Source organism: Sorex fumeus, unplaced genomic scaffold, assembly GCF_029834395.1.
Source record: "Sorex fumeus unplaced genomic scaffold, SorFum_2.1 ptg000019l, whole genome shotgun sequence".
NCBI lineage: Eukaryota > Metazoa > Chordata > Mammalia > Eulipotyphla > Soricidae > Sorex > Sorex fumeus.
In genome coordinates this window covers 19,652,975-19,677,705 of record NW_026606076.1, presented here as the reverse complement: position 1 = coordinate 19,677,705, position 24,731 = coordinate 19,652,975, and the positions used below count along the sequence as shown (strand labels likewise).

The 24,731-nt window shown below is 45.6% G+C and overlaps 1 protein-coding gene across 1 annotated transcript; it reads right to left on the bottom strand.

Moving 5' to 3' along the window:
* Positions 1 to 19,523: 19,523 nt before the first annotated feature.
* LOC130022006 (zinc finger protein 879-like) lies at positions 19,524 to 21,609 on the bottom strand (the record flags this gene model as incomplete). The annotated part of the gene is made up of 3 exons (XM_056112732.1): positions 21,598 to 21,609; positions 20,018 to 20,785; positions 19,524 to 19,730 (listed from the first exon to the last, which is right to left on the bottom strand). Coding segments are annotated over exons 1-3 (987 nt in total), but the record flags the coding sequence as incomplete, so codon positions are not given.
* Between the last annotated feature and the right edge of the window lie 3,122 nt (positions 21,610 to 24,731).

Sequence of the window (24,731 nt, the reverse complement as noted above, 5' to 3'; positions counted from 1 at the left end):
ATATATATGTGTATATATAAGTGTGACTTTGTTTGATTTTTGTTTCTAGGCCACAACCGGCAGATTCAGGGCTTACTCCTAGCTCTACACGCAGGAATCACTCTGGTACAGACCATATGGGATGCAGGGCATAGAACCTGGGTCGATTGCTTGGATGGTTCCTTACCCACTGTACTATGGCTCCGGGTCTAAGTAAACGTGCTCCTAGCACACCCAGTGGGATTCCTGAGCAAATGTACTTACTCCTGGAAAACCAAAACTTTCTTGCTTAAAAAAAAACAAAACCCTTTACCCTGGTTGGATTCGAGTTCTAAACAATTTAGGTTTAACATTGGTTCATCATTTCTCCTCTGCTACAAGCAGCTAAGGCTTACTGAGTAACACCCATCCCAATCACACCCATTTCCTTAGTATTCATCTTTAATTCCCTGTGCTCTGCTTCCCCTATACATTATTCACCCATTTTCCCTAATCACAACCTGTGAATTGTAAAGTCAGATTCTCCAGAGATCTCTGGATTTTGTATTTGTAAATAAAATGTTGACTTTCTCTTTCCTTTATATCCTCTACAGTTTACTTTAGAAAAATATCCTTTTTTGCTCCTGAGCAAGGATAGGTGAGGTCCCAAGTTGGGAAGATTGTGCTGGGAGGATTGGGATGGCCATGCCCCCAGCCCTCAGCTTTGTCTAGACAAAGGAAGGCAATATTATGCTTTTGTAACTTCAGAGTTAATTAACTGCAGATACTATATACTCCTGGGCATTGTCATGTATATGAGACTTAAGCCTCATCTGCCCTTTGTTCTTAGCACCCCAAAAGCAAGAGACTGGATGGACCCAGGAGAGCTGTGAGCTACCCTGGCATCAAAAAGGGACAGGTAAGCACCATACCAGAGGGGTGACTGATCATTTACGCAGATAAACATTTGACAGAGTAAATTCTCATGGGGAGATTTACCCAAGGAGACACTCTGTCTCCCAGGGACATCTACGTTGCTTTTATCTTTTCCTCTAGTTGTATAAGTTATCAACACTTGTAGTTGTTTGGATAAACACAGTAAGAGACAAATATCCCAACACTTATTTCTCTGGGCTTTGACAGCAAATAAGGCTTTTTTTTTCCTTTTTGCTTTTTTGGGTCACACCCGGTGATACAAGGGGATACTCCTGGCTCTGCGCTCAGGAGTTACTCCTGACATTGCTCAAGGGACCATATGGGATGCTGGGAATTGAACCCAGGTTGGCCGTGTGCAAGCCAAACACCCTACCCGCTGTGCTATCTCTCCAGCCCCCAGAGCAAATAAGGCTTTTAACACTTACTTCTCTGGGCTCTGAGATCAAGCAAGGCTTTTACTGTAAATCCCAGACTAAGTCTTCAGGCCAGTTCACCTTGTCCTTCCCCATGGGGATCCTGTCTCTGATGTTGTAACTTTTTGCACCAAGACCATGCACACGTGCTTTCTAGAATGTTCCATTTCGAAGCCTGGGTAGTTTTCCCACTTGCCCCTGGTCCATACAAGTTCCACGGCAGAACCTCCCTTTTGGGGTGTTAGGAACTACAGTAACTGAAGCCCGAGTCAAGTAATTATGACCAAGCAATTATGCCCAGGAGTAGATATGCTTGAGTCCATCTACTCCGAAATACTAGGAGTATAAGCATTGATGGTCTTTCTGTGTTTAACCAAAGAACAGTGCTGTAGAGTGAAAAAATAAAAATGCTATAGGGGAAACAGGAAAGCAGGTACAAATCTACAGCCACTTCAACTACAAAGCAGTACAAATACAAAGTTGAGAATATCCAGAAAGTTATGGCATATAAGTAATCAAGACTGGCCTGGGGAACTGAGACAACGCGAAGAAAAATACAAAGGAAATGTTAAAGATAAACTTTAACTAAATCAGGGATGTTAGCAAGGACATGATAAGCTTCTCTGGGAGGAGCAAAAGGGGCAATTCACAGATGAAGCCTAAGACACTTTGGGTTAATATCCAGCAGATCACCAACAGCCTGGCCCGTTTCCTTCTTTGATCCTCTGTTACCCTTCACCGGCCAGGGTGGGGAGAACAATCATAGCCACCAAAGGCATGCAGCGCATGTCCAGACATTATTTGAACACAACTCTCAGTGTAATAGCCGGGTTTTGCCTAATCAGGGAGAGATGAAGAGTTGGGGTGCAATTTTCAAATTAATTTTAGGATACAGAAATTCTACGTTAGAAAAAACAACAATGTGTAGTCAGAGATATTAAGCTGGGAGGGGCGTTTCCCATGCTGACCCTGATTGATATTCAGCATCTCACATGAAACCTAATGAACTTAAAATAAAAAGAATTCCAGAGTGCTGCTCCTTAAGGAAGCCCTGAGATTACATATTTGTGCCCAAATACAACTAAAAATAGCCCCAAAGTAAATTTTCAGTTGCAAACCGCAACCACCCCTAGAACCCCACCCAAGGGATGGTCTGGAAATTAAGGCTACTAATGAATAGTGACTGAGGGCTACAGTGTCATTTGCCATCAGGGAGTTGCCCCTCAAAAATGAACAGTCCTTTTATAGTTTTGGAGGCACCACCGGCGATATGGACGAGAAACTTCTAACTGCGCTCAGGCACCCGTCCTGGTCGAGCTTGGAGATCGATCTTGGGTGGGCCAGATGCAAAGCAAACGCCCTAACCACTGTGCTATCTCACAGGTCCTCTAGGTGAACCTGCAGCTTCTACAGCAGTGAGGTTGGGGCCAAAGCGTCCAAGACAGGGCCCAGCGCAGTCCCGAGCTGGGAGGGTAGGGACGGCCCAGCGCCCCCCCCACCCACTCGGCCCCGCGCCCACCTGCCACCATCCCACGGCGGAGCTGCAGGGGATCCCCAGAATCACACACTCACACCCGCGACCCCTGCGCCCCAGCACAGCCCCCACTGCACTCACCAAAGCTCCGAGTTCCCCACAAAACCCCGACGGGCGGAAGGAACCAGGAACCGCATGGATATCGGTTGAAAAAGCTTAAAAGTGTCACTAGAGCTGGCTTGGCTCCACCCCTCAGTGCAGAAACTGGGAGGCGTGGTGTGGGGTGCTCACGGGAGGCCGCTAGTGTCCCGCCACGAAACCGGCCTTCACAGACACCTTCCACGACGGACAGACAGCCTCTTTTCCCTTCACCTGCTTAACAAACGGAGGCCTGATCCAGCATCTTGCACGCAAACATGTAAATGCCCTGCTGTGAGGTCACTTCTGCTTCTGCAAGCAGCCTTAAAGGGCCAGACACCAGCTGCGCAGAGAACAACTAGGAAAATGCAGGTAAATGTGTAAGACTGGTTGGCTGGAGCGAGAGCACAGTGGATAGGGTGTTTGCCTTGTACGCATCTGACTCAGGTTCAATCATCTGGATTCTATATGGTCCCATTTTGGTGTATAAGAGATTGTTAGGATTTTACTGCTTCCAAAGTGTAAGTCTCAAAACATTTACCCTCAATGTTTGTGTAAATCAAATGGAAAACTGAATACAATGAGTGCAGATATGCTACAGCGAATGAAGTGCTTCCTTGCATGTGGCTCTACCTGGACACAAATTATGGACAGTACTGCGGGATGTGACTCCCAGAACATAACACAGAAGGGCCTGAAGAATAGAGGTTTGGCTGTGTATACAACGGCAAAAATGGCTAACCACAGCATCCTGATTGATCTCTGCCATGATCTATGCAAAGCAGGGCCTCTGAGCCAAGTCAGAGTCACAGCAAACAATGAAACCATGGTGAGTCGTGACAGTAACCAGCAAAATGCAATGTTAGTATACCTATTTACTTCTTATTTAATTCCTTCCACCTTGCCTTATCACTAAGATCAATTATTTACCAGTTAACATACTGGGAAGTCCACATGCCAGGACATTGTCATAACCATGGTGCAGGGGATAATCAGCAAGTACCTTTCATTTACGGTACTAGTATCACAGGAAACTTTCACGTATAACAGGATTATTTCCTTCCTTACTGTACTTTTGTATCTATCCCCCACCTACTTGTTGAAACTAAAATTGTTTTACCTAAGGGCGCTGTTCTGACGCCGGTCATTGTTATTATGGAAGTGATTGATCCAACATAACTTTTATATTTACTAAAGCTTGAGGGAACATGCAAGCTTTCCTATATTCCTTACATACAGGATTTTCTCCAGGATTGTCTTTAAAGTTACAGGTGAGAATAATTCCCTTTCCACGTTCTTACATAAATATATATATTCTTACATATATAAATATGTATATTTATATATAGCTTCTCTCCAGTGTGAATTCTCCTATGCATAAGGCCCGAGGATCCAGGAAAGTCCTCCCCACAGTCCTGACAGATGTAGTTTTTCACTGCAAAATGACTTTTCACATGCGCAGTAAGGGCTGGAGACAAACTGAACACCTTTCCACATTCCTTACACTTATGAGAGTTCTCTCCACTGTGAATTTTCCTGTTCAGAAAGCTATGCCAATTGCATCAAAATCTTCCTGCAGTCATTTCATATATAAGGCCTCAATCCAGGATAAATTTTTCTCACACAGCAAAGCTTGAGGATTGAGTAGAAATCTTCCCACACCCCTACATACGTCTTCGTCGAGAATGAATTTTCCTATGTTTAAAAAGGAGTTAGGGGAAAGTGAAGGCTTTGCAAATGTCATAACAAACATCAGGTTTGTGTCCTATATGAAAATTTCAGTGTCACCAAAGGATTGTGAAATAAGCAAAGGCCTTGCCACACTCCTTACATATATACATGGATTCACTGCAATGTGCATTTTCTTATGGACAAAAAAGTTTGAAAATTAAGTGAAGACCCTCCCACAGTAGTGACACGAATAGTGTTTCATTCACCTGTATGAACATTCCTATGCTCAGAAAGACCTGAGATGAAAGGACTTTCCACCAACGTCACATATATAAGGGTTTTCTACAAAACAGAATTTATGAAAACTAAGACTTCAGGAAGAAGCAAAGGCCTTCCTACATTGCTCCCAAATACAAGTTATCTCTCCAGTGTTCCAGTGTGAGTTTTTCTGTGTATTAAGGCTTGTGGAATAAGCAAAGACTTTCACTCTGTATATGCATATGGTTTCTTTCCAGTGTGACTTTTTCTGTGCATACTAAGATGTATGAGTCAGAGAAAGCCCACAGCACATTCCTTACATGCATACGGACTCTCCAATAGGAAATCTCCTATGTATAAGGTATGAGGATCCATCAAAGGCCTTCCCACAGTGCTTAAACAGTTTCTCTCCTGTGTGGATGTACACATAGTCCCACCGGGATCATGCTGCACTCAAAAGTTTGTCCACAGTGCTTACATTTCTGGGAATTCTGTCCAATATGGGCTTCTATGGGAAAGTGATAGTGCTGAGGACATGGGAAGAGTGATCTTCTGATCACCCTCAGAACTCATCCCACCTGTCTTGGCATCCCTGTGGGGATGAGGACCAAATTGCTCACTTTATCACAGTGTGCAGGAAGAGACATTCAACCAGGGCTGGCTACTGCCATGTAGAAGAACAGAGGATTGCACTCATTAGTCTATGCCATGAGAGTTTTCATGTCAAATTAAATTAAGCTCTGTAGGTAGGTAGCTGGTAGGGTACGGGACAATGAGTTTCTTGGGGAAATAATAAATCCAGATGGGGATGAAAGCAGTGACTCCGAAGCCAACCCTGAGGATTCAGAGAGGAACTGGCTTAGTAGAAACCCAGAGAGCTGGAGACATGGAAGAGGAACAAAGGCTGGTAAGAACATCAGAGAGCAAGGTCTGGCCAACGCTCTACCCCTTGACAACATGCAAGCAGTGGACTCTCAGCTTCAAGGAAAACCCCAGGAGGCAGTTTCAGAAACATGATTTCAAACTGAGAGTATCACACTGGTACAGTGCGCTGCATGCAGTCAATCTAGGTACAATGTCCAGAATTCCAAAGGGTCCCCTGAGCACCATTTGACTAATAGATGAATGGAATTTTCCTTTATCCAATCGTAAATGTTTCCTTTTTACCTCTATTATTTGTAAAGTAACATGGGTGGGATCCAGGAATGTGACCATCCTTGTGAGAAATCACAGGTAAACGGAATGGTCTCCTGGGATGTGGAGAGCTTGGGACCTGGCCCGTATTCCCACTTATAAAAGATTTCATCAGGACGCCCCTTCTATCCTTTAAAACAACATTCTGTGCACAGTTACATGTATCTAAACTCTCCAACTGAGACCAGAGCAACTGTAGATCTGGGTAGGGCGTTGTTTGCACATGGCCAACCTAGGTTCAATCCCCAGGATCCTGTAGTTTCCAGGAACCCCATCAGAAATAATACCTGAGTGCAGAGCCAAGAGAAACCATTGAGGATCACCAGGTATTGTAGTATAATAGTGGTCTGCCCTTGCTCCCTGGCAGGTGAGATCTTATGTTTCTTGATTGCCCATAACCTTTCAATTACCTTTGTCAACTGATCAGACTTTGACTTGTAAATATTGTCTTTCTCTTCTCCTTAGTGTCTTTTGCATGGGTAGCTATTTCAGAGCAATTGCTTTTTGTATGGATACAGGAAGACAGTTACAAAGAAAAGCCTGAGCTTGAGAGTTGGTCTCCAGATAATATTACCTCCTGGACATCTGCTCTCTAGACTGAAGCCTCAGCTGCCCTTACTTCCTCAATCTCATAAAGAAGGGTCCGATGCGGGCAAGTGGTGAGCTAGCTACGCTGGCATCGAAATGGGCCTGGCCAAAGTACCATAATGCTTATATATAAGAGTCTGGTCATGGACAAATTTTGTCACGAATCAAAAAGTAATAACTAGACTTGGACGCTGCTGGGATTGGGAGTGATTGATCCGGCCTGAGTCTGAATCTGTGGTGAGAAGTCCCCAGGACAGTCACCAACAAGTCTAAAAGTTTCTATGACTATGTCCATACAGAATGGTAATCATTAGGAAGTAAAACTAAATATGTCAATTAAGTTGCTGGTCGAAGGAGAGGAGTAACACACCTTTAGGGCTGCTTTTTCTTCATGGGCTGCAGGTAATGGGGAAGTCTAGAAAATCATTTTTCATTGCGCTTCCCGTGGGGAGGCATGGATTGTGGTCGTGGTGAGAGAAGAAAAAGAGCAGCTTCAGGGAGACAGGGGGGAATGAAGGAGACTGAGAAAAGAGATGGTCCTCCTCCACCCAGATCCCCTATCTTCCAGTATATAGGCGTTACATCCACCAACTGCCCCCGGCCAAGACCCAGAGACTTTATAGTCTGCTCCTGAAAGAAAACACACAGTCTCCTGCCTCCGTGGCTGGCTTTCTCACTGGTGCCTTTTGGAGGAGGGTGTGTTGAGTTTCCCTCCCAACCCCGAGCAGAGCCCCGGCAGCTCACGACCTCTGGTTCAAGCCACAGCCATGCTTAAGACCACTCTCCACAAGTTCGGACAAGCCTCACGCATGAAGGAACCGGCAGAGGAACCCAAGTGTGCAGGACCTGGGGCTGAGATCTCCAAGCTGCACTGGGACTGGGACTCCTCCACCCAGATCTCCCATCTTCCAGTATGTAGGCGTGACACCCACCAACTGTCCCAGATGCCGTGTAATCCCATCAATGGCCAAGACCCAAAGACTATAAAACTGTGCTCTGGGAAGTGCACGGTCACACAAAATTTTTTTTATCTAGTCTTAATCTGGAAAAACTGGCAGGCTACCAGAAGTATCCTGCCCACACCGCAGAGTCTGGCAAACTCCCCCATGGTGTATTCAATATGCCAAAAACCAGTAACAATCATGGTTCTCTTTCTCCTGACCCTGAAAGAGCCTCAAATGTGGCACTTCTTAAAATCTCAGGGATAGGAAGAAGGAGACATTACTGGGGCCTGTTTGAGTCAATCCATGAACAACAGGATGACGAGAGAGTGAGAGAAGAAGAGACACAGAGTTAGAGGACACGGTTGCGACATAAAGAGAAGGCTGAGAGCTGAGAGTAAGAGTGGCTGGGGAGATTGGAGAGGAGTCACAGAGATCATTGGAGAATGAGTTAGAGAGAGGGTTGGTTAGAGCTGGGAGACAAGAGACTGAATAAACTGCAAGTAATCAGCAACCAGCCTGGTCCTCATTCTACTTTCATCGGTCCAAAGCAACAACTGTCCAGGGTGGAGAAGTGGCTCAAGAGCACCAAATGTGGACAGTGAGAGAGAGCTACCAGGAGAGACCTGTTATGGTGTAAATCCTGTTCAAACTCCCACTTCTCATAGGTTCCCCCAGGCCCCCCTGGAGTGACTCCTGAGTGCAGAGTCAGGAGTAAGCCCAGAGCACTCCTGGCTGTGATCCGAAAACAAAAACACAAAAAAGTGTTCTTGGGGGGGGGCTGGAGCGATAGCACAGTGGGGAGGGTGTTTACCTTGGACACGACCAACCCAGCTTTGATTCCCAGCATCCCCAATGGTCCCCCAAGAACCGCCAGGAGTAATTCCTTAATGCACGAGCCAAGAATGACCCTTGTGCATCACTGGCGGTGATCCAGAAAGAAAAAAAAAAAAGAAAGTGAATTGTGTAGTTAATCAGAAAAAAGAACACAACTGTCTCGACTTAGCAAAGAAGCATTTTTATGATGGCTACAGAGAAAGCACAGACCACGAGTTGCTTGTCTGGCACATAGCTGACCGAGGTTCAATCTCTACCACCTCACAGGGTCCCCAAACCTAGCATTATCAATGAGAGCAGAGCCGAGGTAAACTCTAATCTCCATTGGGTGTAGTCAACCAAAAATAAATCAATAAATTTAGGTGCCACAGCTATAGTATGGTAGGGTACTGGCCTTGTACACGGCTGACCTGTATACCCCGGCACAACACTGAGTACCATTTGTTACCTTTTGCAGCAACCACAGGGTATGGCTATATATATATATACACACACACACACACACACACACACACACACACATATATATACACACAGACAACATGGCCGACCCGAGTTCGATTCCCCCACCCCTCTCGGAGAGCCCGGCAAGCTACCGAGAGTATTCGATATGCCAGACACAGTAAAAACAAAGTCTCCAATGGAGACGTTACTGGGCCCGCTTGAGCAAATCGATGATCAACGGGAGGGCCTTTACTTTACCTTTACACATATATATATGTATACATATACACATATATATGTATATATACACATATATGTGTGTGTTTGTGTATGTGTGTATATCTATACCTATATATCTATCTATCTATCTATCTATCTATCTATCTATATATATATATGTAATTTGTTCACTAGTCAACCTCCACCAACCAGTTTTTTAGAATGCAGGTTTGGATTTTGCTAAAGGTGGCAGAACTTTGAGCTTACCTGAGAGGTGCTTGGAGGAATCCTGCTTTGTACAGGAGACTGTATTATGGTAGACTCCTTGCAAGGATAGGTCTTGCATTCCTGGCCTATCTCTGACTGCAGGAATTCAAATTCTATACAAATAATGTGAACCTTGTGAGAAAGTTACAGCAGGGGGCAGGGCTGAGGCCCAGCTGGTAGATAGAGGTCAGGACAGGGTTGCTGGCACCTGGGGCCTCCTGGTGCAAACTTGAGCCAGAAGTACAGGCTGCAATTTCAAAGGCTATCAGCGGCACGAAAGAGCTGACAGTGAGTGGCAGGGCATTTGTCATGAACGCAAAAGACTTAACTTCACAACCTGAATTGCCAAGGAGTGATCCCGGAGAGCTGCTGGGTTTGGCAAAATCCCGCATAGCCAATCCTCCTGCTCAAATAAAGGCAATGAGGAGTTAACTGCCAACAGAAGAGGTGAAAAATATAGTAATATGTTCTGAACGGTCAGTCCTCTGGGTTTGTTGTTTCGGTTTTGGGACCACATCCAGAAATGCTCAGAGCTTACAGGTCAGGTTTTCAGGCTATGATTTACCTATGGGTACGTGATTTTATAAAAGAAAAAGAGGATGAAAAATTATACTTGGAGCCAGAGTGATAGTACAGTTGGCAGGGCATATGTTCGGTCCCCGGCATCACATACAGTCCCCCAAGCACTCCCAGGAGTGACACTGATATTTGTGATTGAGGGGTGGTTTTTGTACCCTTTTACTTAGTTCCTATTTAATCAGATTTCCCCTGAATTCCATCATCAAGAACCATTATTTACAGGGGCTAGAGCAATAGCACAGAGGGTAGGGCGTTTTCCTTGCATGTGGCTGACCCAGGTTCGATTCCCAGCATCCCATATGGTCCCCCGAGCACAGCCAGGAATGATTCCTGAGTGCAAAGCCAGGAGTATCCCCTGAGCATCTCTGGGTGTGACCAAAAAAAAGGACCAATGTTTACAGGTTAACATACAAATCAAGTCCAAGTGCTGGGACACTGGCATATGAAATAGTAATCATTACTATTATTATTATGGTTTGCTATATAAGGAAACTCGGGAGGTTAATTCAGGTTCACCAGGAGCTCAGACCTTAGTAGGCGTATGAAAATACACAGTGGCAAGAACTCTTAAGAGTTTACAGAATGGGAAGATCCTTGTGTTTCCCTGAATTGCAATCATCAGCAATTCCCTTTCCCTCATAGTACTGAAGACACCAGTTTAATTTGAACTTGAGAACTGTAATGTAAAGAATGAACTAGGAGTGTATATTTAAGACATCAAAAGGTTGAAGCAGAGTGTTTGCCACAAGATCCCCCAAGCACCACACTTCAAGAGTAATTCCTGAGTGCATATTCAGGAGAAACCCCTGAGCATCACCCAGGTGGGACACAAAAATGGAAAAAATGATCAAAGGGCAAACCATGAGGAACCCAGAGATAATGGAGGTATTGTGTATCCCACCCAAAGGCCGGGGGGGATTGAATGATGCATTCAAGGTAAATTGAAATTTAGATTTTAGGGACTGCTGGGATTTTGTCTTGCAGGGGATGACAGGATATAATCCCTTTCCCTCCCAGGCCCACCTGGAATTATCCTGCCTGGGGAGCCAGAAGTAACTCCATTTCTGGTTGTGCCTTATCCCCACCCCTACAAAAAAGTACTTGTTTTGTGTATTGAACAGAAAGCACTATGTCAGGGGGATCAGGTTTATAAATTACAGATGTGAGCGATTTCAGTGATCCCTGTGATCAAGGCTTTCTCTGCCTGTAGATGTTTTTTCTGGGCTCACCTCCAGTATCACATGGTCCCCTGGTACCACAGTGAGTAACCAGCTACCTGGGAAGCACCGGGAACCTTAGGATTTGCATCTTTGGGGAGGGAGACATAGTCAACAGTGCTAAGGGATTATTTATTCCTGCCTCTGCACTCAGGAGTCACTCCTCTGGGGCCAGGGTTGAGGGCTCCTAACGTCCTAAGGTCCAGCAACCCCTAATGGTTTGGAGGGAATTGATGTAGGCATGCAGGCAGATAGGGATGGCTCCCCCTCCCAAGGTAAAGGCAGTGAATTTCCCGGGAATAGCTCTGAAGTTGTGAAGGCCAACCTTGAAGAAAACAGAAACTAAGGCCTGATCACACCCTCACCTATGGCCAGTAACAGACCCAGAGAAGCTCCTGCAGAAAAAAAAGGCCAGGAAAGGAATTTCAAAGAAGATCATCACCACTCTCAACCTGCCTAGGCAACCTCCTTAGCAATGGGACTTTGACCTAGGTAAAAGCCTAGATTGGATTCCCTTCTGTTCCAGGGAGACTTCTCATTGGCTTTTGCAGACATTTGCGGGAGCAGGGCAAGTGGAGGTTCCCTGAGTGTAGGAACCAAAGTCAAACTCCAGAAGGAAGTGGGGCCCCCCAACACTGCTTCCGACCCCCTCACTTAAATAATATAGTCAGATCAGGAGGTGTGGACCAGGTGGGGTGGGGTGGGGGTTGGGGGATGACCCCAGACGTCAATGGTGCTGCTTCATTCTCGTGGGGTCCGTGTGCCAAGAGCCACCTCTGATGGATTCAACTCTCATACACCCGCAAAGTAAGAGAGGGGATGAGAGAGTCCAGCATTTTCCGGCCCTGGCCGCGTCTGACTGGGCCTTGGGTCAGGGAATAAACTGGGGATCTGTGTCCGGGTGTCCCTGCTGCCTGAGGCTTGCCCCACTCACTCTATGTATGGAAGGATACCCAGTTAGCAGTGCTCCAGAGCCAGCTACCCGAGAGCGAACAGGGTGACACAGGAGAGGCTTGCCTTCCTGCAGTACGATGTGTCCAACCAACTCAGTTCTAAAGGTCTCCAGACCCCACTTCCACATATCACAGCACCCCACATTGCTGAGAGTGCCATCTTCTGTCCTGAGTTTTGAGGTTCTTATACACATGAGAAGTCCCATTTCTTTTGTTCTCCATGGAGGAGAAGCCAGATTCAACTCCAGCATCTCCAGATGTCTGGGGAAAAGGTAACAGCAATCAGAGAAAGTAGGGTGTGTTAAGGAGAATTTTAATTAACATACGTGGGGAGAGGGTCACACCAGCATTTCTCAGAGATTCCTGCTGCTGGGACTCTCGGGGCCGAGAGAAATAACCACAAAAAAACTGCCTTTCTTTGAACACTCTTGAACTTATTCGCTAATGTGGCTTGGCACATGCCTCAGGCAACCGCAAGAGAACGTCCAAGCTGGCAAAACAATGCAGAGAAGCCATAAAGGATGACCTCAAAGACAGGAGAACAGCGATGCTGGTAGATGCGGCAGAAGCCATGAAAAGCCTTCATAATGCCCGCCTGTCCTTCACCAACTACAAGACCAAGATGACTCCCCTTCGACATCCTGATGGATCTATCACATCATCCAGAAGGGAAATGGAGAAGATTATTCATGACTTCTACTCAGATCTCTTTAATAGCCACGTCCACCTGCCCACATACCACATTCTGCACCATGGATATATCATTCTGAATGTTCTCCCTTCAAAATTCAACATGCTATCTCGTCGGTAAAGAAACAAAGAGCACCTGGCCCAGACAAGATCAGACCTGAACACTTGAAGAACTTACCATCAGTACTCATCAATACACTGGCTCGGCTCTTCACACGCTGTCTGAATGCAAGGTTCCATCCCAATGGAAAACCAGCAAGACCATACTACTATACAAGAAGGAAGGCATCCACGACATTGGCAAGTATCACCCAATCTGCCTATTGTCTCTCATCTACAATCTGTTCACTCAAGTCATCCTGAATAGGATTAGCAGAATACTAGATGAAGAACAACCATGTGAACAAGGTGGGTTCCGAAAAGGATTCAGTACCATATACAATATCCACATGATTACTAAGCTCATTGAGGTTTCTCAGGAGTTCAAGAAGCCGCTCTGTCTAACGTTCATTGATTTAAAGAAGGCCTTTGCTTCTATGGAGACGGAAGCGGTCATAGAAGCCCTAGCCAATCAGGGTGTACAAACTCAATACATCAGGATCCTCCGTGAGGTCTATTATGGATTCACTACGAGGATCTGATCACTCTACAAAGAAGTAATTATCCATGTCAAGAGAGGGGTTCGGCAGGGTGATACCATTTCACCAAAACTCTTCAGTGCCACCCTTGAGAACATCATGCGACGACTGGAATGGGAAGGAATGGGAGTGAAGATAGATGGTAGGCAACTATACCACCTCTGCTTTGCTGATGACATCGTTCTAATAACACCCAACATCAGCCAAGAGGCAGAAATGATGACCGACTTCGACCGTGGTTGTGGAAAGGTCGGACTACAGCTGAATTATGAAGCATCACAATTATGAAGACAATGTTTATGAGAAACAACCTCGTTTCTGATCCTCCATTCGCTTTCAATGGAACCACCATCTCCGAATGCAAGTTATATATACCTAGTTCGAGAAAGAAACATGATGAATGACCTGGCACCTGAGTTTCGCAGGAGGATGAGAGCATCTTGGAATGCCTTCAAGAGCGTTGAAGAAATAACTAAGAGGACAAAGAACCTCCAGCTTCAAGCACATGTCTTCAATTCCACTGTTCTTCCTGCATTAACATATGCCTTAAAGACCTGGGCCCTATGAAAACAGGATGAGAACGCTACTTGGGTCTCTCACAGAGGAATCGAAAGAGCTATGCTTGGAATATCACGTATCACTCAAATGAGAGATAGAATCCGGAGTTCTGATCTCCATCAACGGGCAAGAATCAGGGACGCTGTCTGATCTTCTAAGGTATCAAAAATCAGATGGGCTGGACACGAAATGAGGTTTACAGACAACCACTGGCCTAGACCCATTACTGACTGAATTCCACGGGACGTCAAAAGATTGCGTGGACGCCCACCTACAAGAGGTTCAGATTTCTTCCTCAAGACCCTGAAAAATCGGTTTGAGGCTCTCCATGTTCCTAGAACAGATGCCATTGGGCTACACTAGCACGCAACAGGCATGCATGGAGACGTTACTGACACCCACTCGAATAAATCGATGAATAAAGGGAGATCAATTGATATATTTTTTAGGTTTTAGAATTACTGCTTTTATGCACCAACATGGTTGGAACTGGAAGATAGTGTCTTGAGTGAAGTTAGCCAGAAAAAGAAACAAAAACAGGATGCTGTTCACTCATCTGTGGAATACCGAACACTGGATGTGGAAATGTAATGTAAAGGGGCTGCTTAAATCATCCCTGATTCCAGTGTTTAGAGAGAAGCCGGACAAAGAAGGAAAGAAATTTGGGGCGGAAGAGACCCGGAAGTTTACAGGGATCAGGGATTCATTTATGCCAGTGACATGAGTGAGGGGTGTAGCCATTTACCCAAAACACAGATGCAACAGAACTGAAAATAAGAGATCTAAGCTGTAACCACGGAAACCTAGTCATATGCTTGTCCAGATGACAGGTGGGGGCAGAGTGGGCAGCTGGGTGGGGAGGGAATACGGGAACACGGGTGGAGGGAAGTTGATGCAGGAATTGGTGGTCAATGATTGTACGCCTAAATACAACTATCAATAACATTAAAAATACTGGCATTTTAATGAAGACTTTAAAAATCAATACAATAAAATATATTTCCAGATTTCAGCACCCACTGAGGTTAAAGACCCTCTAGTCCAGGCATTAGGCTCTGATATTTTTCCTGTGATGCTGAGACCATAGATGTGGTTGTGGGGATGGAGCTGGACCCCACCTTTGAAGTCGCATGCTCGGTCCACTGAGCACTCCAATGGCATAATAGTTTAAACAAGAGAATCTTACAGCACACTTGTATGCAATACCCCTGTTCCCTAAAGAAATTGCTGTAATGTCACATCATAAACCTGTGATTTGAGTTCTGAAATCAAACAAAATGCACAATGAGAATTAGTCCAATGTTGAATGGAATGCAGTTGAATAACCAAGCAGGTGGAGGACATCTCCATAGTTCTCACAGTCCAAGCAAGTCTACAGAAAGGGAAAATCTGCGGGAAGTGTTGCTGGGAGGAGCTCAGCAATCCCCCCAAAAATCCTTTTGGGTTTTGTTTTTAATCAGACCCAGTGATGTTTGGGATACCATAGGGGATGCTGGGCATCGAAGGTAGGCGGCATCTGTAAGGCGAGAATCCACCGTGATGCACTGCTGTTCTCGTCCTAATTAACTTCACTATGGGCTTACAGTCACAATTTAACATACACACAATAAAACAGTTTTTGGTGCGTACAAGCGTACAGTAGGTAGGCATTTGCCTAGCATGAGGCTGACAGGGTTTGATCCTTGAACACTGCTAAAAGCAACTTACAAGAACAACCAGAAATAACTGCTGAGCATCCCCAGGCCCCATAACAAAAGAAAACTAAATTTCTTCCCAAATTCAAAAAACCGTGGCAATGATCCAAAGGCAAAGATATGCATGTTGTCAGATTGACTGAGAGGAGTCCAGAAAGGGCACCCGACCCTTTAGGTGTACAGTCTGGCCAGTTATACAACTGGGAAAACAAGAGCCTTGAAACACATGGACTACTTGACATACCTGACAGATAGAGAAGAATCACAATAAAGTCAAGAAAGGAAAGCACTGGATCTGTCCGTAATGAACAGCTCCAGGGAGAAGACACCCCTACCCCATGCCACACCCCCACATCACATGTTCTAGGGATGAGAAGGGGATGTTCAATATCCAATGAGCAACTCAAAGATGTTGTGGACTAGAGGACTCCTGGGTTGGCCACATGCAAAGTAAGCATCCTACTTGCTCTACTATTACTCTGGCCATTTCTAAATAAATGGGAGAAAACAGGGGAAAATGGGAGAGCACTTAGAAAGCTTTCAGATTTAAGTCTCGGTCATACAATGAAACACCCGTCCCTTCACCGTGCCCACTTTCCATCACTAAAAACCCAAGTATAACGCCATTCCACAGCCTTCCTCTACCTGTGGGGCAGATAATTTCCAATTATTCTCTCTACTTTGATTACATTCAATATTTTGACACAAGACCCACCATTATTATTTGGGATTTTATTCCGGCACTTAGATCTGGTGAAAACGCAACAGTAGACAATTCTTATTCAATTGCTGGTTATAAATAACATATGATTTTGGAATTATGAAATTTTAACAACAAAATCTGGAGGAGTTTCTGCAAAAACCTGCTGGGTTCTGAGATTTGTTCCTGAGTCTCTGGGATTATGGCCATTAAACAGCTTTATCACGAGCCAGAGAGGTGGTTTGTGGGAATGACTTAGGCTCTTGTTGGGGTGAGGAGGAATTGGCCAGCTCCACACCCATCCAGCAAGGCCCCACGTATCTTCGTGAGTGTGGGCCCAAACCTGACTTTCCAAAGGCCTTTGGCGGATGGAGGCCACTGAGCCGCCAAGGAGGAGCAGTTGGGGGGACAGCACCAATTCCCCTTGGGGTGGACCTGGGACAGTAACCTACTGCAGGATCCAGATGCTTTTCTGCTAAAAGGCACTGGGTTTCGAGATTTGTCTCTGAATCTCTGGGATCATGGCCATTACTCACCTTGATCACGAGCCACAGAGGTCAATCGTAGACGTCAGAAAACTCGGGGTTTCGTTGGGGCAGGGGGAAAAGGGCTGGCTCCACCACCATCCCATTAGGCCCTGCATGTCTCTTCACTGCAGTCCCAAACCTAACCGTCCAGAAGCCCTAAGAGATGGCGGCCACTGAACCGCCAGGCACAAAACCTATTCCCACCTGAAATACCCAGCTTTGGTAACCTACTGTGGGGACAGAACACATTTCTTCTGAAAGCCACTGGGTTCCGAAATTAGTTTCTGAGACTCTGGGATCATGGCCGTTAAACAGAGTGATCAAGAGCCAGAAAGTTCGTACATGGGCAGCGACTCGGGGTCTCATTGAGGTGGGGAGGAAAGTGCAGAGTCCAGCCCAATCCTATGAGGCCTTGCATGTCTTGTCACTGCAGGCCCAAACCTGTCTTTCCAATGGTCTATGGAAGATGGTGGCCACCGAGCCACCAAGTGGGATCGGGCTGAGAAACACACCCATTCCCCTTGTGGTGGTCTGTCGCCGGTAGCTCATTGCGGGTATCGGGCACATCTCTGCAAAAAGCTGCTGGGTTCCGAGATTTATCTCTGAGTCTCTGGGATCGTAGCCTTTAAGAGGTTTGATCAGGAACCAGAGAGACCTTGCCTCCAACTATATAGCTGAGCAGTAAATGGTTTGTTGTTGTGTCTTGCACATACCTAACTTTGGCTGTTTACTTTCTTGGAAGACTTTGCCCAAAGTTTTTGTTGTCTGGCCAAAGGCACAACATCTATTTCGGAGTATCTGGAAGTCTGATGGTGCCATCAGGCTGCTGATGCAGTCGCCTTACAGGCACAGATTGACCTGCTGGCGGTACCATAATCCCGTGTTGTAGAAATTCTATATATGGGAAAAAAAACACCAATAGTGGGGTTGGAATCATTGTGAAGCGACTAGGATGCTAGCCTCCCCATCCGATAGGTACCCAGCAGCACCACAGAATAATTCCTGAGATGCAAAACCAGAAGTAAAACTTGTGCATCAAAGAATCCCTTCCAACACCCCTGAATAAAAGCAGCTATTAAAATTAATCCAAAGAGGGGCTGAAGTGATAGCAGAGCGGGTAAGAGGTTTGACTTGCACGTGACCAACCCGGGTTCGAATCCCAGAAACAATATGGTCACCTGAGCTTTACCAGGAGTAATTCCTGAGTGCATAAGTCAGGAGAAACCCATGCGAAACGCTGAGTGTGACACAAAGAGCAAAAAAAAATTATAATCCAAAGAGTAAATTTTCAAGGCATATACCTCTCACGTGTCTAAACACACCCCAAAGTGCCAAACCCAGCACTGAATCCAATGAAAATGACCGACGGCAAAAGTGTCCCTTTCCTTTGGGGGCTGCCCGTGAACATATCTGGAGTTTCGATAAGTGTTATTTCCAGTCCAAAGGCTCCAAACAGGGTCCTTCACAGTCTCCAGTAGGAAGGAACGAGATGACCAAGACCCCCACTCTTTGCAGGCTCCTCACACCAAGGCCTGAAGTCCATGTGCCCAACCTCCAGTGCCGTCTTGGACCTGGATCGATGGTGGCTGCAGGGGCCCTCAGGATAACACACCTTCACCCATGACACCTGAGCGACAGAACAGCACCCAATGTACCCCTAAAAAGCTCCACATCTACGAAAGCCTAGATATCCAGAACAAGTAAGAAACAAGCTTGAATGCACCATACAAGCTGGCTAGACCTGGCGCTCAAGTTGCCAAACCAGGGTGCTCAAGCATCCCAAATCCTAACACAGGAAATACTGAAGAATGAAGGATTACCTATTTTTCAATTTTCAAAGTATTCAATGCTGCATCTTGGTTGATTTCTGCCATAATTCCCACTAACCAGTCCCACTGGGCCAAGCCAGAAGCATAGCAAACAATAATAGAGTAGTGAACCATGACAGCTCTGAGCAGGAGGTTGTTTCTGTACCTGTTTATTCAGTCAACTTCGTACTTATTTTCATCACCATGACCCATTGATTACAAGTTAACACACAAGCAATTCCAAGCACAAGAATACTGGCATAGGTGCAGCCCGGGTGAAAATCAGCAGGCTTCAGCAAAGTACTTCCCACATTCCTTACATATATACGGTTTCTCTCCACTGTGAATTCTCCTATGTATAGTCAATTGCGAGGATGAAGTAAAGGCCTTTGCGCATTCCTTACATATATCTCCAGTGTGAATTCTCCTATGTACACAAAGGTTTGAGGCTTCAGCAAAGGACTTCCCACATTCCTTACATATATTATGGTTTATCTCCAGTGTGAATTCTCCTATGTACACTAAGTCTTGAGGCTCCAGCAAAGGCCTTTCCACATTCCTTACATATATACGGTTTCTCTCCAGTGTTCGGAGAGCCCGGCAAGCTACCAAGAGTATTTGATATGCCAAACACAGTAACAACAAAGTCTCCAATGGAGACGTTACTGGGCCCGCTCGAGCAAATCGACGATCAACGGGAGGGCCTTTACCTTTACCTTTACCTCTCCAGTGTGAATTCTCCTATGTATAGTAAGGCTTGAGGATTTAGCAAAGGCCTTCCCACATTCCATACATATATACGGTTTCACTCCAGTGTGAATTCTCCTATGTTCACTAAGTCTTGAGGCTTTAGCAAAGGCCTTCCCACATTCCTTACATATATACGGTTTCTCTCCAGTGTGAATTCTCCTATGTACACGAAGGCTTGAGGATTGAGCAAAGGCCTTCCCACATTCCTTACATATATACGGTTTCTCTCCAGTGTGAATTCTCCTATGTACACTAAGTCTTGAGGCCAAAACAAAGGCCTTTCCACATTCATTACATATATACGGTTTCTCTCCAGCACAGCGGTAGGGCATTCGCCTTACAAGCGGCCAACATGACCGACCCGAGTTCGATTCCTCCGCCCCTCTCGGAGAGCCCAGCAAGCTACCGAGAGTATTCGATATGCCAGACACAGTAACAATAAAGTCTCCAATGGAGACGTTACTGGGCCCGCTCGAGCAAATCGACGATCAACGGGAGGGCCTTTACTTTACTCTCCAGTGTGAATTCTCCTATGTGCATTAAGGCTTGAGGCTGTAGCAAAGGCCTTTCCACATTCCTGACAAACATAGGGTCTCTCTCCAGTGTGAATTCTCCTATGTACATTAAGGCTTGAGGCTGTAGCAAAGGCATTCCCACATTCCTTACATATATACGGTTTCTCTCCAGTGTGAATTCTCCTATGTACACTAAGGTTTGAGGCTTCAGTAAAGGACTTCCCACATTCCTTACATATATACGGTTTCTCTCCAGTGTGAATTCTCCTATGTACACGAAGGCTTGAGGCTTCAGCAAAGGACTTCCCACATTCCTTACATATATACGGTTTCTCTCCAGTGTGAATTCTCCTATGTACACTAAGTTTTGAGGCCAAAATAAAGGCCTTTCCACATTCCTGACAAACATAGGGTCTCTCTCCAGTGTGAATTTTCCAATGTTCACTAAGTCTTGAGGCCAAAGCAAAGGTCTTTCCACATTCCTTACATATATACGGTTTCACTCCAGTGTGAATTCTCCTATGTTCACTAAGTCTTGAGGATTGAGCAAAGGCCTTTCCACATTCCTTACATATATACGGTTTCTCTCCAGTGTGAATTCTCATATGTACACTAAGATTTGAGGCTTTCGCAAAGGCCTTCCCACATTTCTTACATATATAGGGTTTCTCTCCTGTTTGAATTCTCCTATGTTCACTAAGATTTGAGGCTTTCGCAAAGGCCTTCCCACATTCCTTACATATATATGGTTTCTCTCCAGTGTGAATACTTCTATGTATACTGAGGCCTGAGGATCGAGTAAAGGCATTAGCACACTCCTGACATATATAAGGCTTCTCTCCACTATGCGTTTTCATAGGTCTATTAAGACTAGAGGTCTGAATAAAGGCCTTCCCACATGTCTGACATTCATGAGGTTTCTCTCCTGTATGAATTCTCCTATGCATAATAAGATGTGATGATTGATCGAAGGCCTTCCCACATGCTTCACATGCAAAAGGTTTCGCTCCTGAATTTATATTCATATGGTCATGATGGAGTAACCCTTGACTCATACTTTGTTCTTGGGGCTGACATTTCTGGGGATTCTGTCCACTGTGGTTTTCTAAGGGAACACCACAGTGATGAGAACATGGGGAGGCTCCCCCACATTCCTTACACCTATATGGGTTCTGCTCATGGTGACTGTGGTTGAGGGTATGTTGCTGTGAGGGACTCACTATAAACAGTGCTTCTCTCCATAGCAGGTGCCCAATTGGGGAATTTTGTGTCTGTGAACTGAGAATAACACACTCCAAGGAACTTTTTTCCAGGAGAGGGCTTCTTCAGAGTGAGGTAGCTCTCACCATACTGATCACCCTCAGACAACATCCCGCCTGTCTCGGTGTCCTCATGGGGCTGAGGGCAGGATTGATCACTCGAGAAATTATCATACAGTGCAGGATCAGAGACATTCCACTCGAGGTGGCAGCTTTCCTGTAGAACAACAGATGATTCTAATTATTGACTTATTCACTGAGTCTTCCTGTCAAAAAAACTGAGCCCTTCAGATGTAGTTTCACACATATGCACCGCAAAAATGCAATTACTGACATATGAATTGTCTTACTATTGAATAACTTCATGTTACCGTAAGTTGCATGCACAACATTGATGGATAGAGAGTAAATTCTGTGACTTTCCCCCCTTTTAAATTAATTAAGGAATACAACTAGAAATAATTCCTTCTATAGAAAACGGACACATCCATTTCAGGAGAAAATGAATAGATCCACATGTCGGTTTGGTTAAAGTTCCGTGTGGAACCTGTGATGCAGTGGTGAAGACTATGCTGCATCGTAACGCAGCTGAAGCAGACCACCTGGCCATTGCAATTCTCTCACCACAAGTGATGCCTTTCAGGATCAATGAAGTTTTTTTTTCTTTCTTTTTTGTCGTTTCTATTTATTTGTGGTTGGGTGGGTGGAGGGGCACACCATGCAGTGTCTAGGATCAGTTCTGTGGGTCTATGCTGTCTATAAGGCGTGCTGGGTAAGGACCATCCATCCCTAAGCAAAACAAGTATATTTCTCACTGCACCATCTCTAGGGCGCAGAAATTAGCTTTCTAAACAACTACCACTGTCAAGCCAATCAAAACTCACAGTACTTTTTATACATGGTGAATTTCAGCACCTAGCAAAGCTAATAGTCCTCTACTCCAAGCATCAGGTTTTGGAATTTCTCCCTGCCAATCCCAGCCTTCCACCTTTACAATCACATACTTGGTCCACTCCTGCTGGCATAATAATATTTATTCTGTATTCGTGAATCTTACCAACTCACTCGTACTTGCTGACCCCATTCCCAAATCAAAGTGCTCTAATGCCAAATCCTGAAGTCGCGGTTTCCGTTCTGAAACTGAACAAAACATGCAAATCAAGCACATGTCAAAAAATGTAGCATAATGATGCCATGTAGTTAACAGTACATCTCTGTGGTTCTCAAAGTCCAAAGAGTCCCACACTAAAGAAAAGATTCGGACAGTGGAAAACTGTGAGGATCTTGGCAATTCTACACTAGGTTATGTTTTTGTTTTTGAGCAGACCTGTGATGTTCGGGGAACCAGGTTATTAAACAGATTATTGAACAGGTCACATTCAGGCACTGCAAGGCGCTCCCTGCTGTACTATCGTTTAGATCCAAACTATCTCTGTTATGGTGTTATTTACTCGAAAGCCATGGAAGCAAATTACAGGATCATTCTGTGATTGACAGTCCAGGGAAATGAAGAGCAGCTTGAGTGCGGCACAGACCCAAGGATCCAGGACACCAAGGCCCCGGCCTCAGCAGCATGTTTCACACATGCCTCAGGGCACCCATACACTGCACAGGGCCTGAGCCAGGAAGGGTCCTCAGACACTCACCCGCACACACGCCACTCCAACCCGACCTCAGAGCTCCTCCTTCCAGCCAGGAGATCACTGCAGGCTTCATTCCAGTGTGCCCTGCCCCAACAGAGACAGAGGCATGGATAAGTCACAGGGAAAAGGTGACAGGTAAATGCCCATGTTTTCCTGATATAAGTGGGCATATATCTGAAAAGCATGAACAGAATGTCCATTTCCAAAATTCCACATATTTCTAGTTATTCGAGAGTTATGACCCAAGAAAATATCACAAATACTCTTGACCTGGCCTTGTGTATGGCCGACAGGGGGTTGATTAGCACAGTATGTTTTTGTTTTTTGTCTTGTTTTGGGTCTCACCTGGCAATGATCAGGGCAGACTCCTGATTCTGTATTCAGAAATCACTGCTGCTGGTGCTCGGGGATGACATGGGTTGCCGGAAATTTAACCCACATGCGCCGCTTGCAAGAAAATCACTTTCCTCCCTGTACTTTCTCTCTAGGCCCAGCAGCACATGGGGTTTCCTGAGCCCCTCATGAACTTTTCACGGATTTCAGTAAAACTAAGTGCATAATAAATCTGGAAATGGCCAAGGGTGACAAGAGACCCTTATTTTTTAAGCTAAAAATGTATCCAGAAAGAGAGCACAGCAGGAGTTTCTCACGGACAATCCAGTTGCGATACCCGATATCTCCTAGGGTCCCTCATGCCAGCTAGGAGCGATCCCTGAGTGCAGAGTCCAGAAGCAAAACCTAAGTCTTGCTGAAGTCTCACAAGAACCATTAGAAGTAAATCAAAGCACTGAAATAGGGCTGCGTCTAATGAGTTGAGAGACGAGATATCAGATACCCTGTGGTGTGAAAGAGATAGTACAGCAGATAAGACAGAAGCGCTGCACACACATGTGGGTTTGATCCCAGGCAGCCCATATGGTCTTGGAGCAAGTCCAGGTGTGGATCCTGAATACAAAGGCAGGAATAATCCCTAATCCCTAAGGAAAAAAGAAAATGCAAAAACTGTCTGACTTGAGTGACTGGTGCAAAAGTACGGGGGGTGAGGCACCGACAGTTTAACTTGTCAAGAGGTTTCAATATACGGTTCCAAATGGCCCCTGAACACTCTTAGGTGTCATCCTTTAGCACAGAGCCAAGAGAACTGTGGACTGTGCCCCCCAAACAAAGGAAACAGCAAAACCAATTAAACACACAAAATTTTGTGTAGTACACAAAGTAAATTGTTGCACCAATGGATGGAAGTATTTAAAGGGACCTGAGTGATAACTGGGCAGATAGGGATCTTCCCATGGACACAGTCGAAAACGGTTGATCTGAATCACCCCATACGGTCTGTCTACCCCACAAGAGTAATTCCTGAAGACAAAGCTGAGAGTAAGCCCTGAGTATCCACAGGTGAACCCTAAAAAAAACGAGGGAGGGAAGAGCTACTGCACGCCCGTCACAGAGCTACTGTTGGACACACAGCTGCCGCCCAACCCCAGGGAGCCAAGCGGGTCTGTTCAGACATAGTTGGCTCCACACTGCTCTCACCGACAGCCTGCAGATTCTGGTAGGTCTCCAGCATCACGTCCCTGTAGAGCTTCCGCTGAGAGGCCTCCAGGCATGACCATTCCTCTGGGGTGAAGTTCACAGCCACATCATGGAAGGTCACTGCGTCCTGAGTCAGCACACGAAGAGGGTGGGAGTCAGAGTCTATCTTAGCCTCGTTCCCACTACTCTGAGGCCAGGTCCCAGGGTCCTATATTGTCGCTGGGCCTCTCCACTTCGAATGAACCAGCCTCCATGCTCACGCATGACTGACGGGCCCCAAAAATCACATAAGGGAACTGGATCTGCTAAAGTGGGAGGACGTTATACAG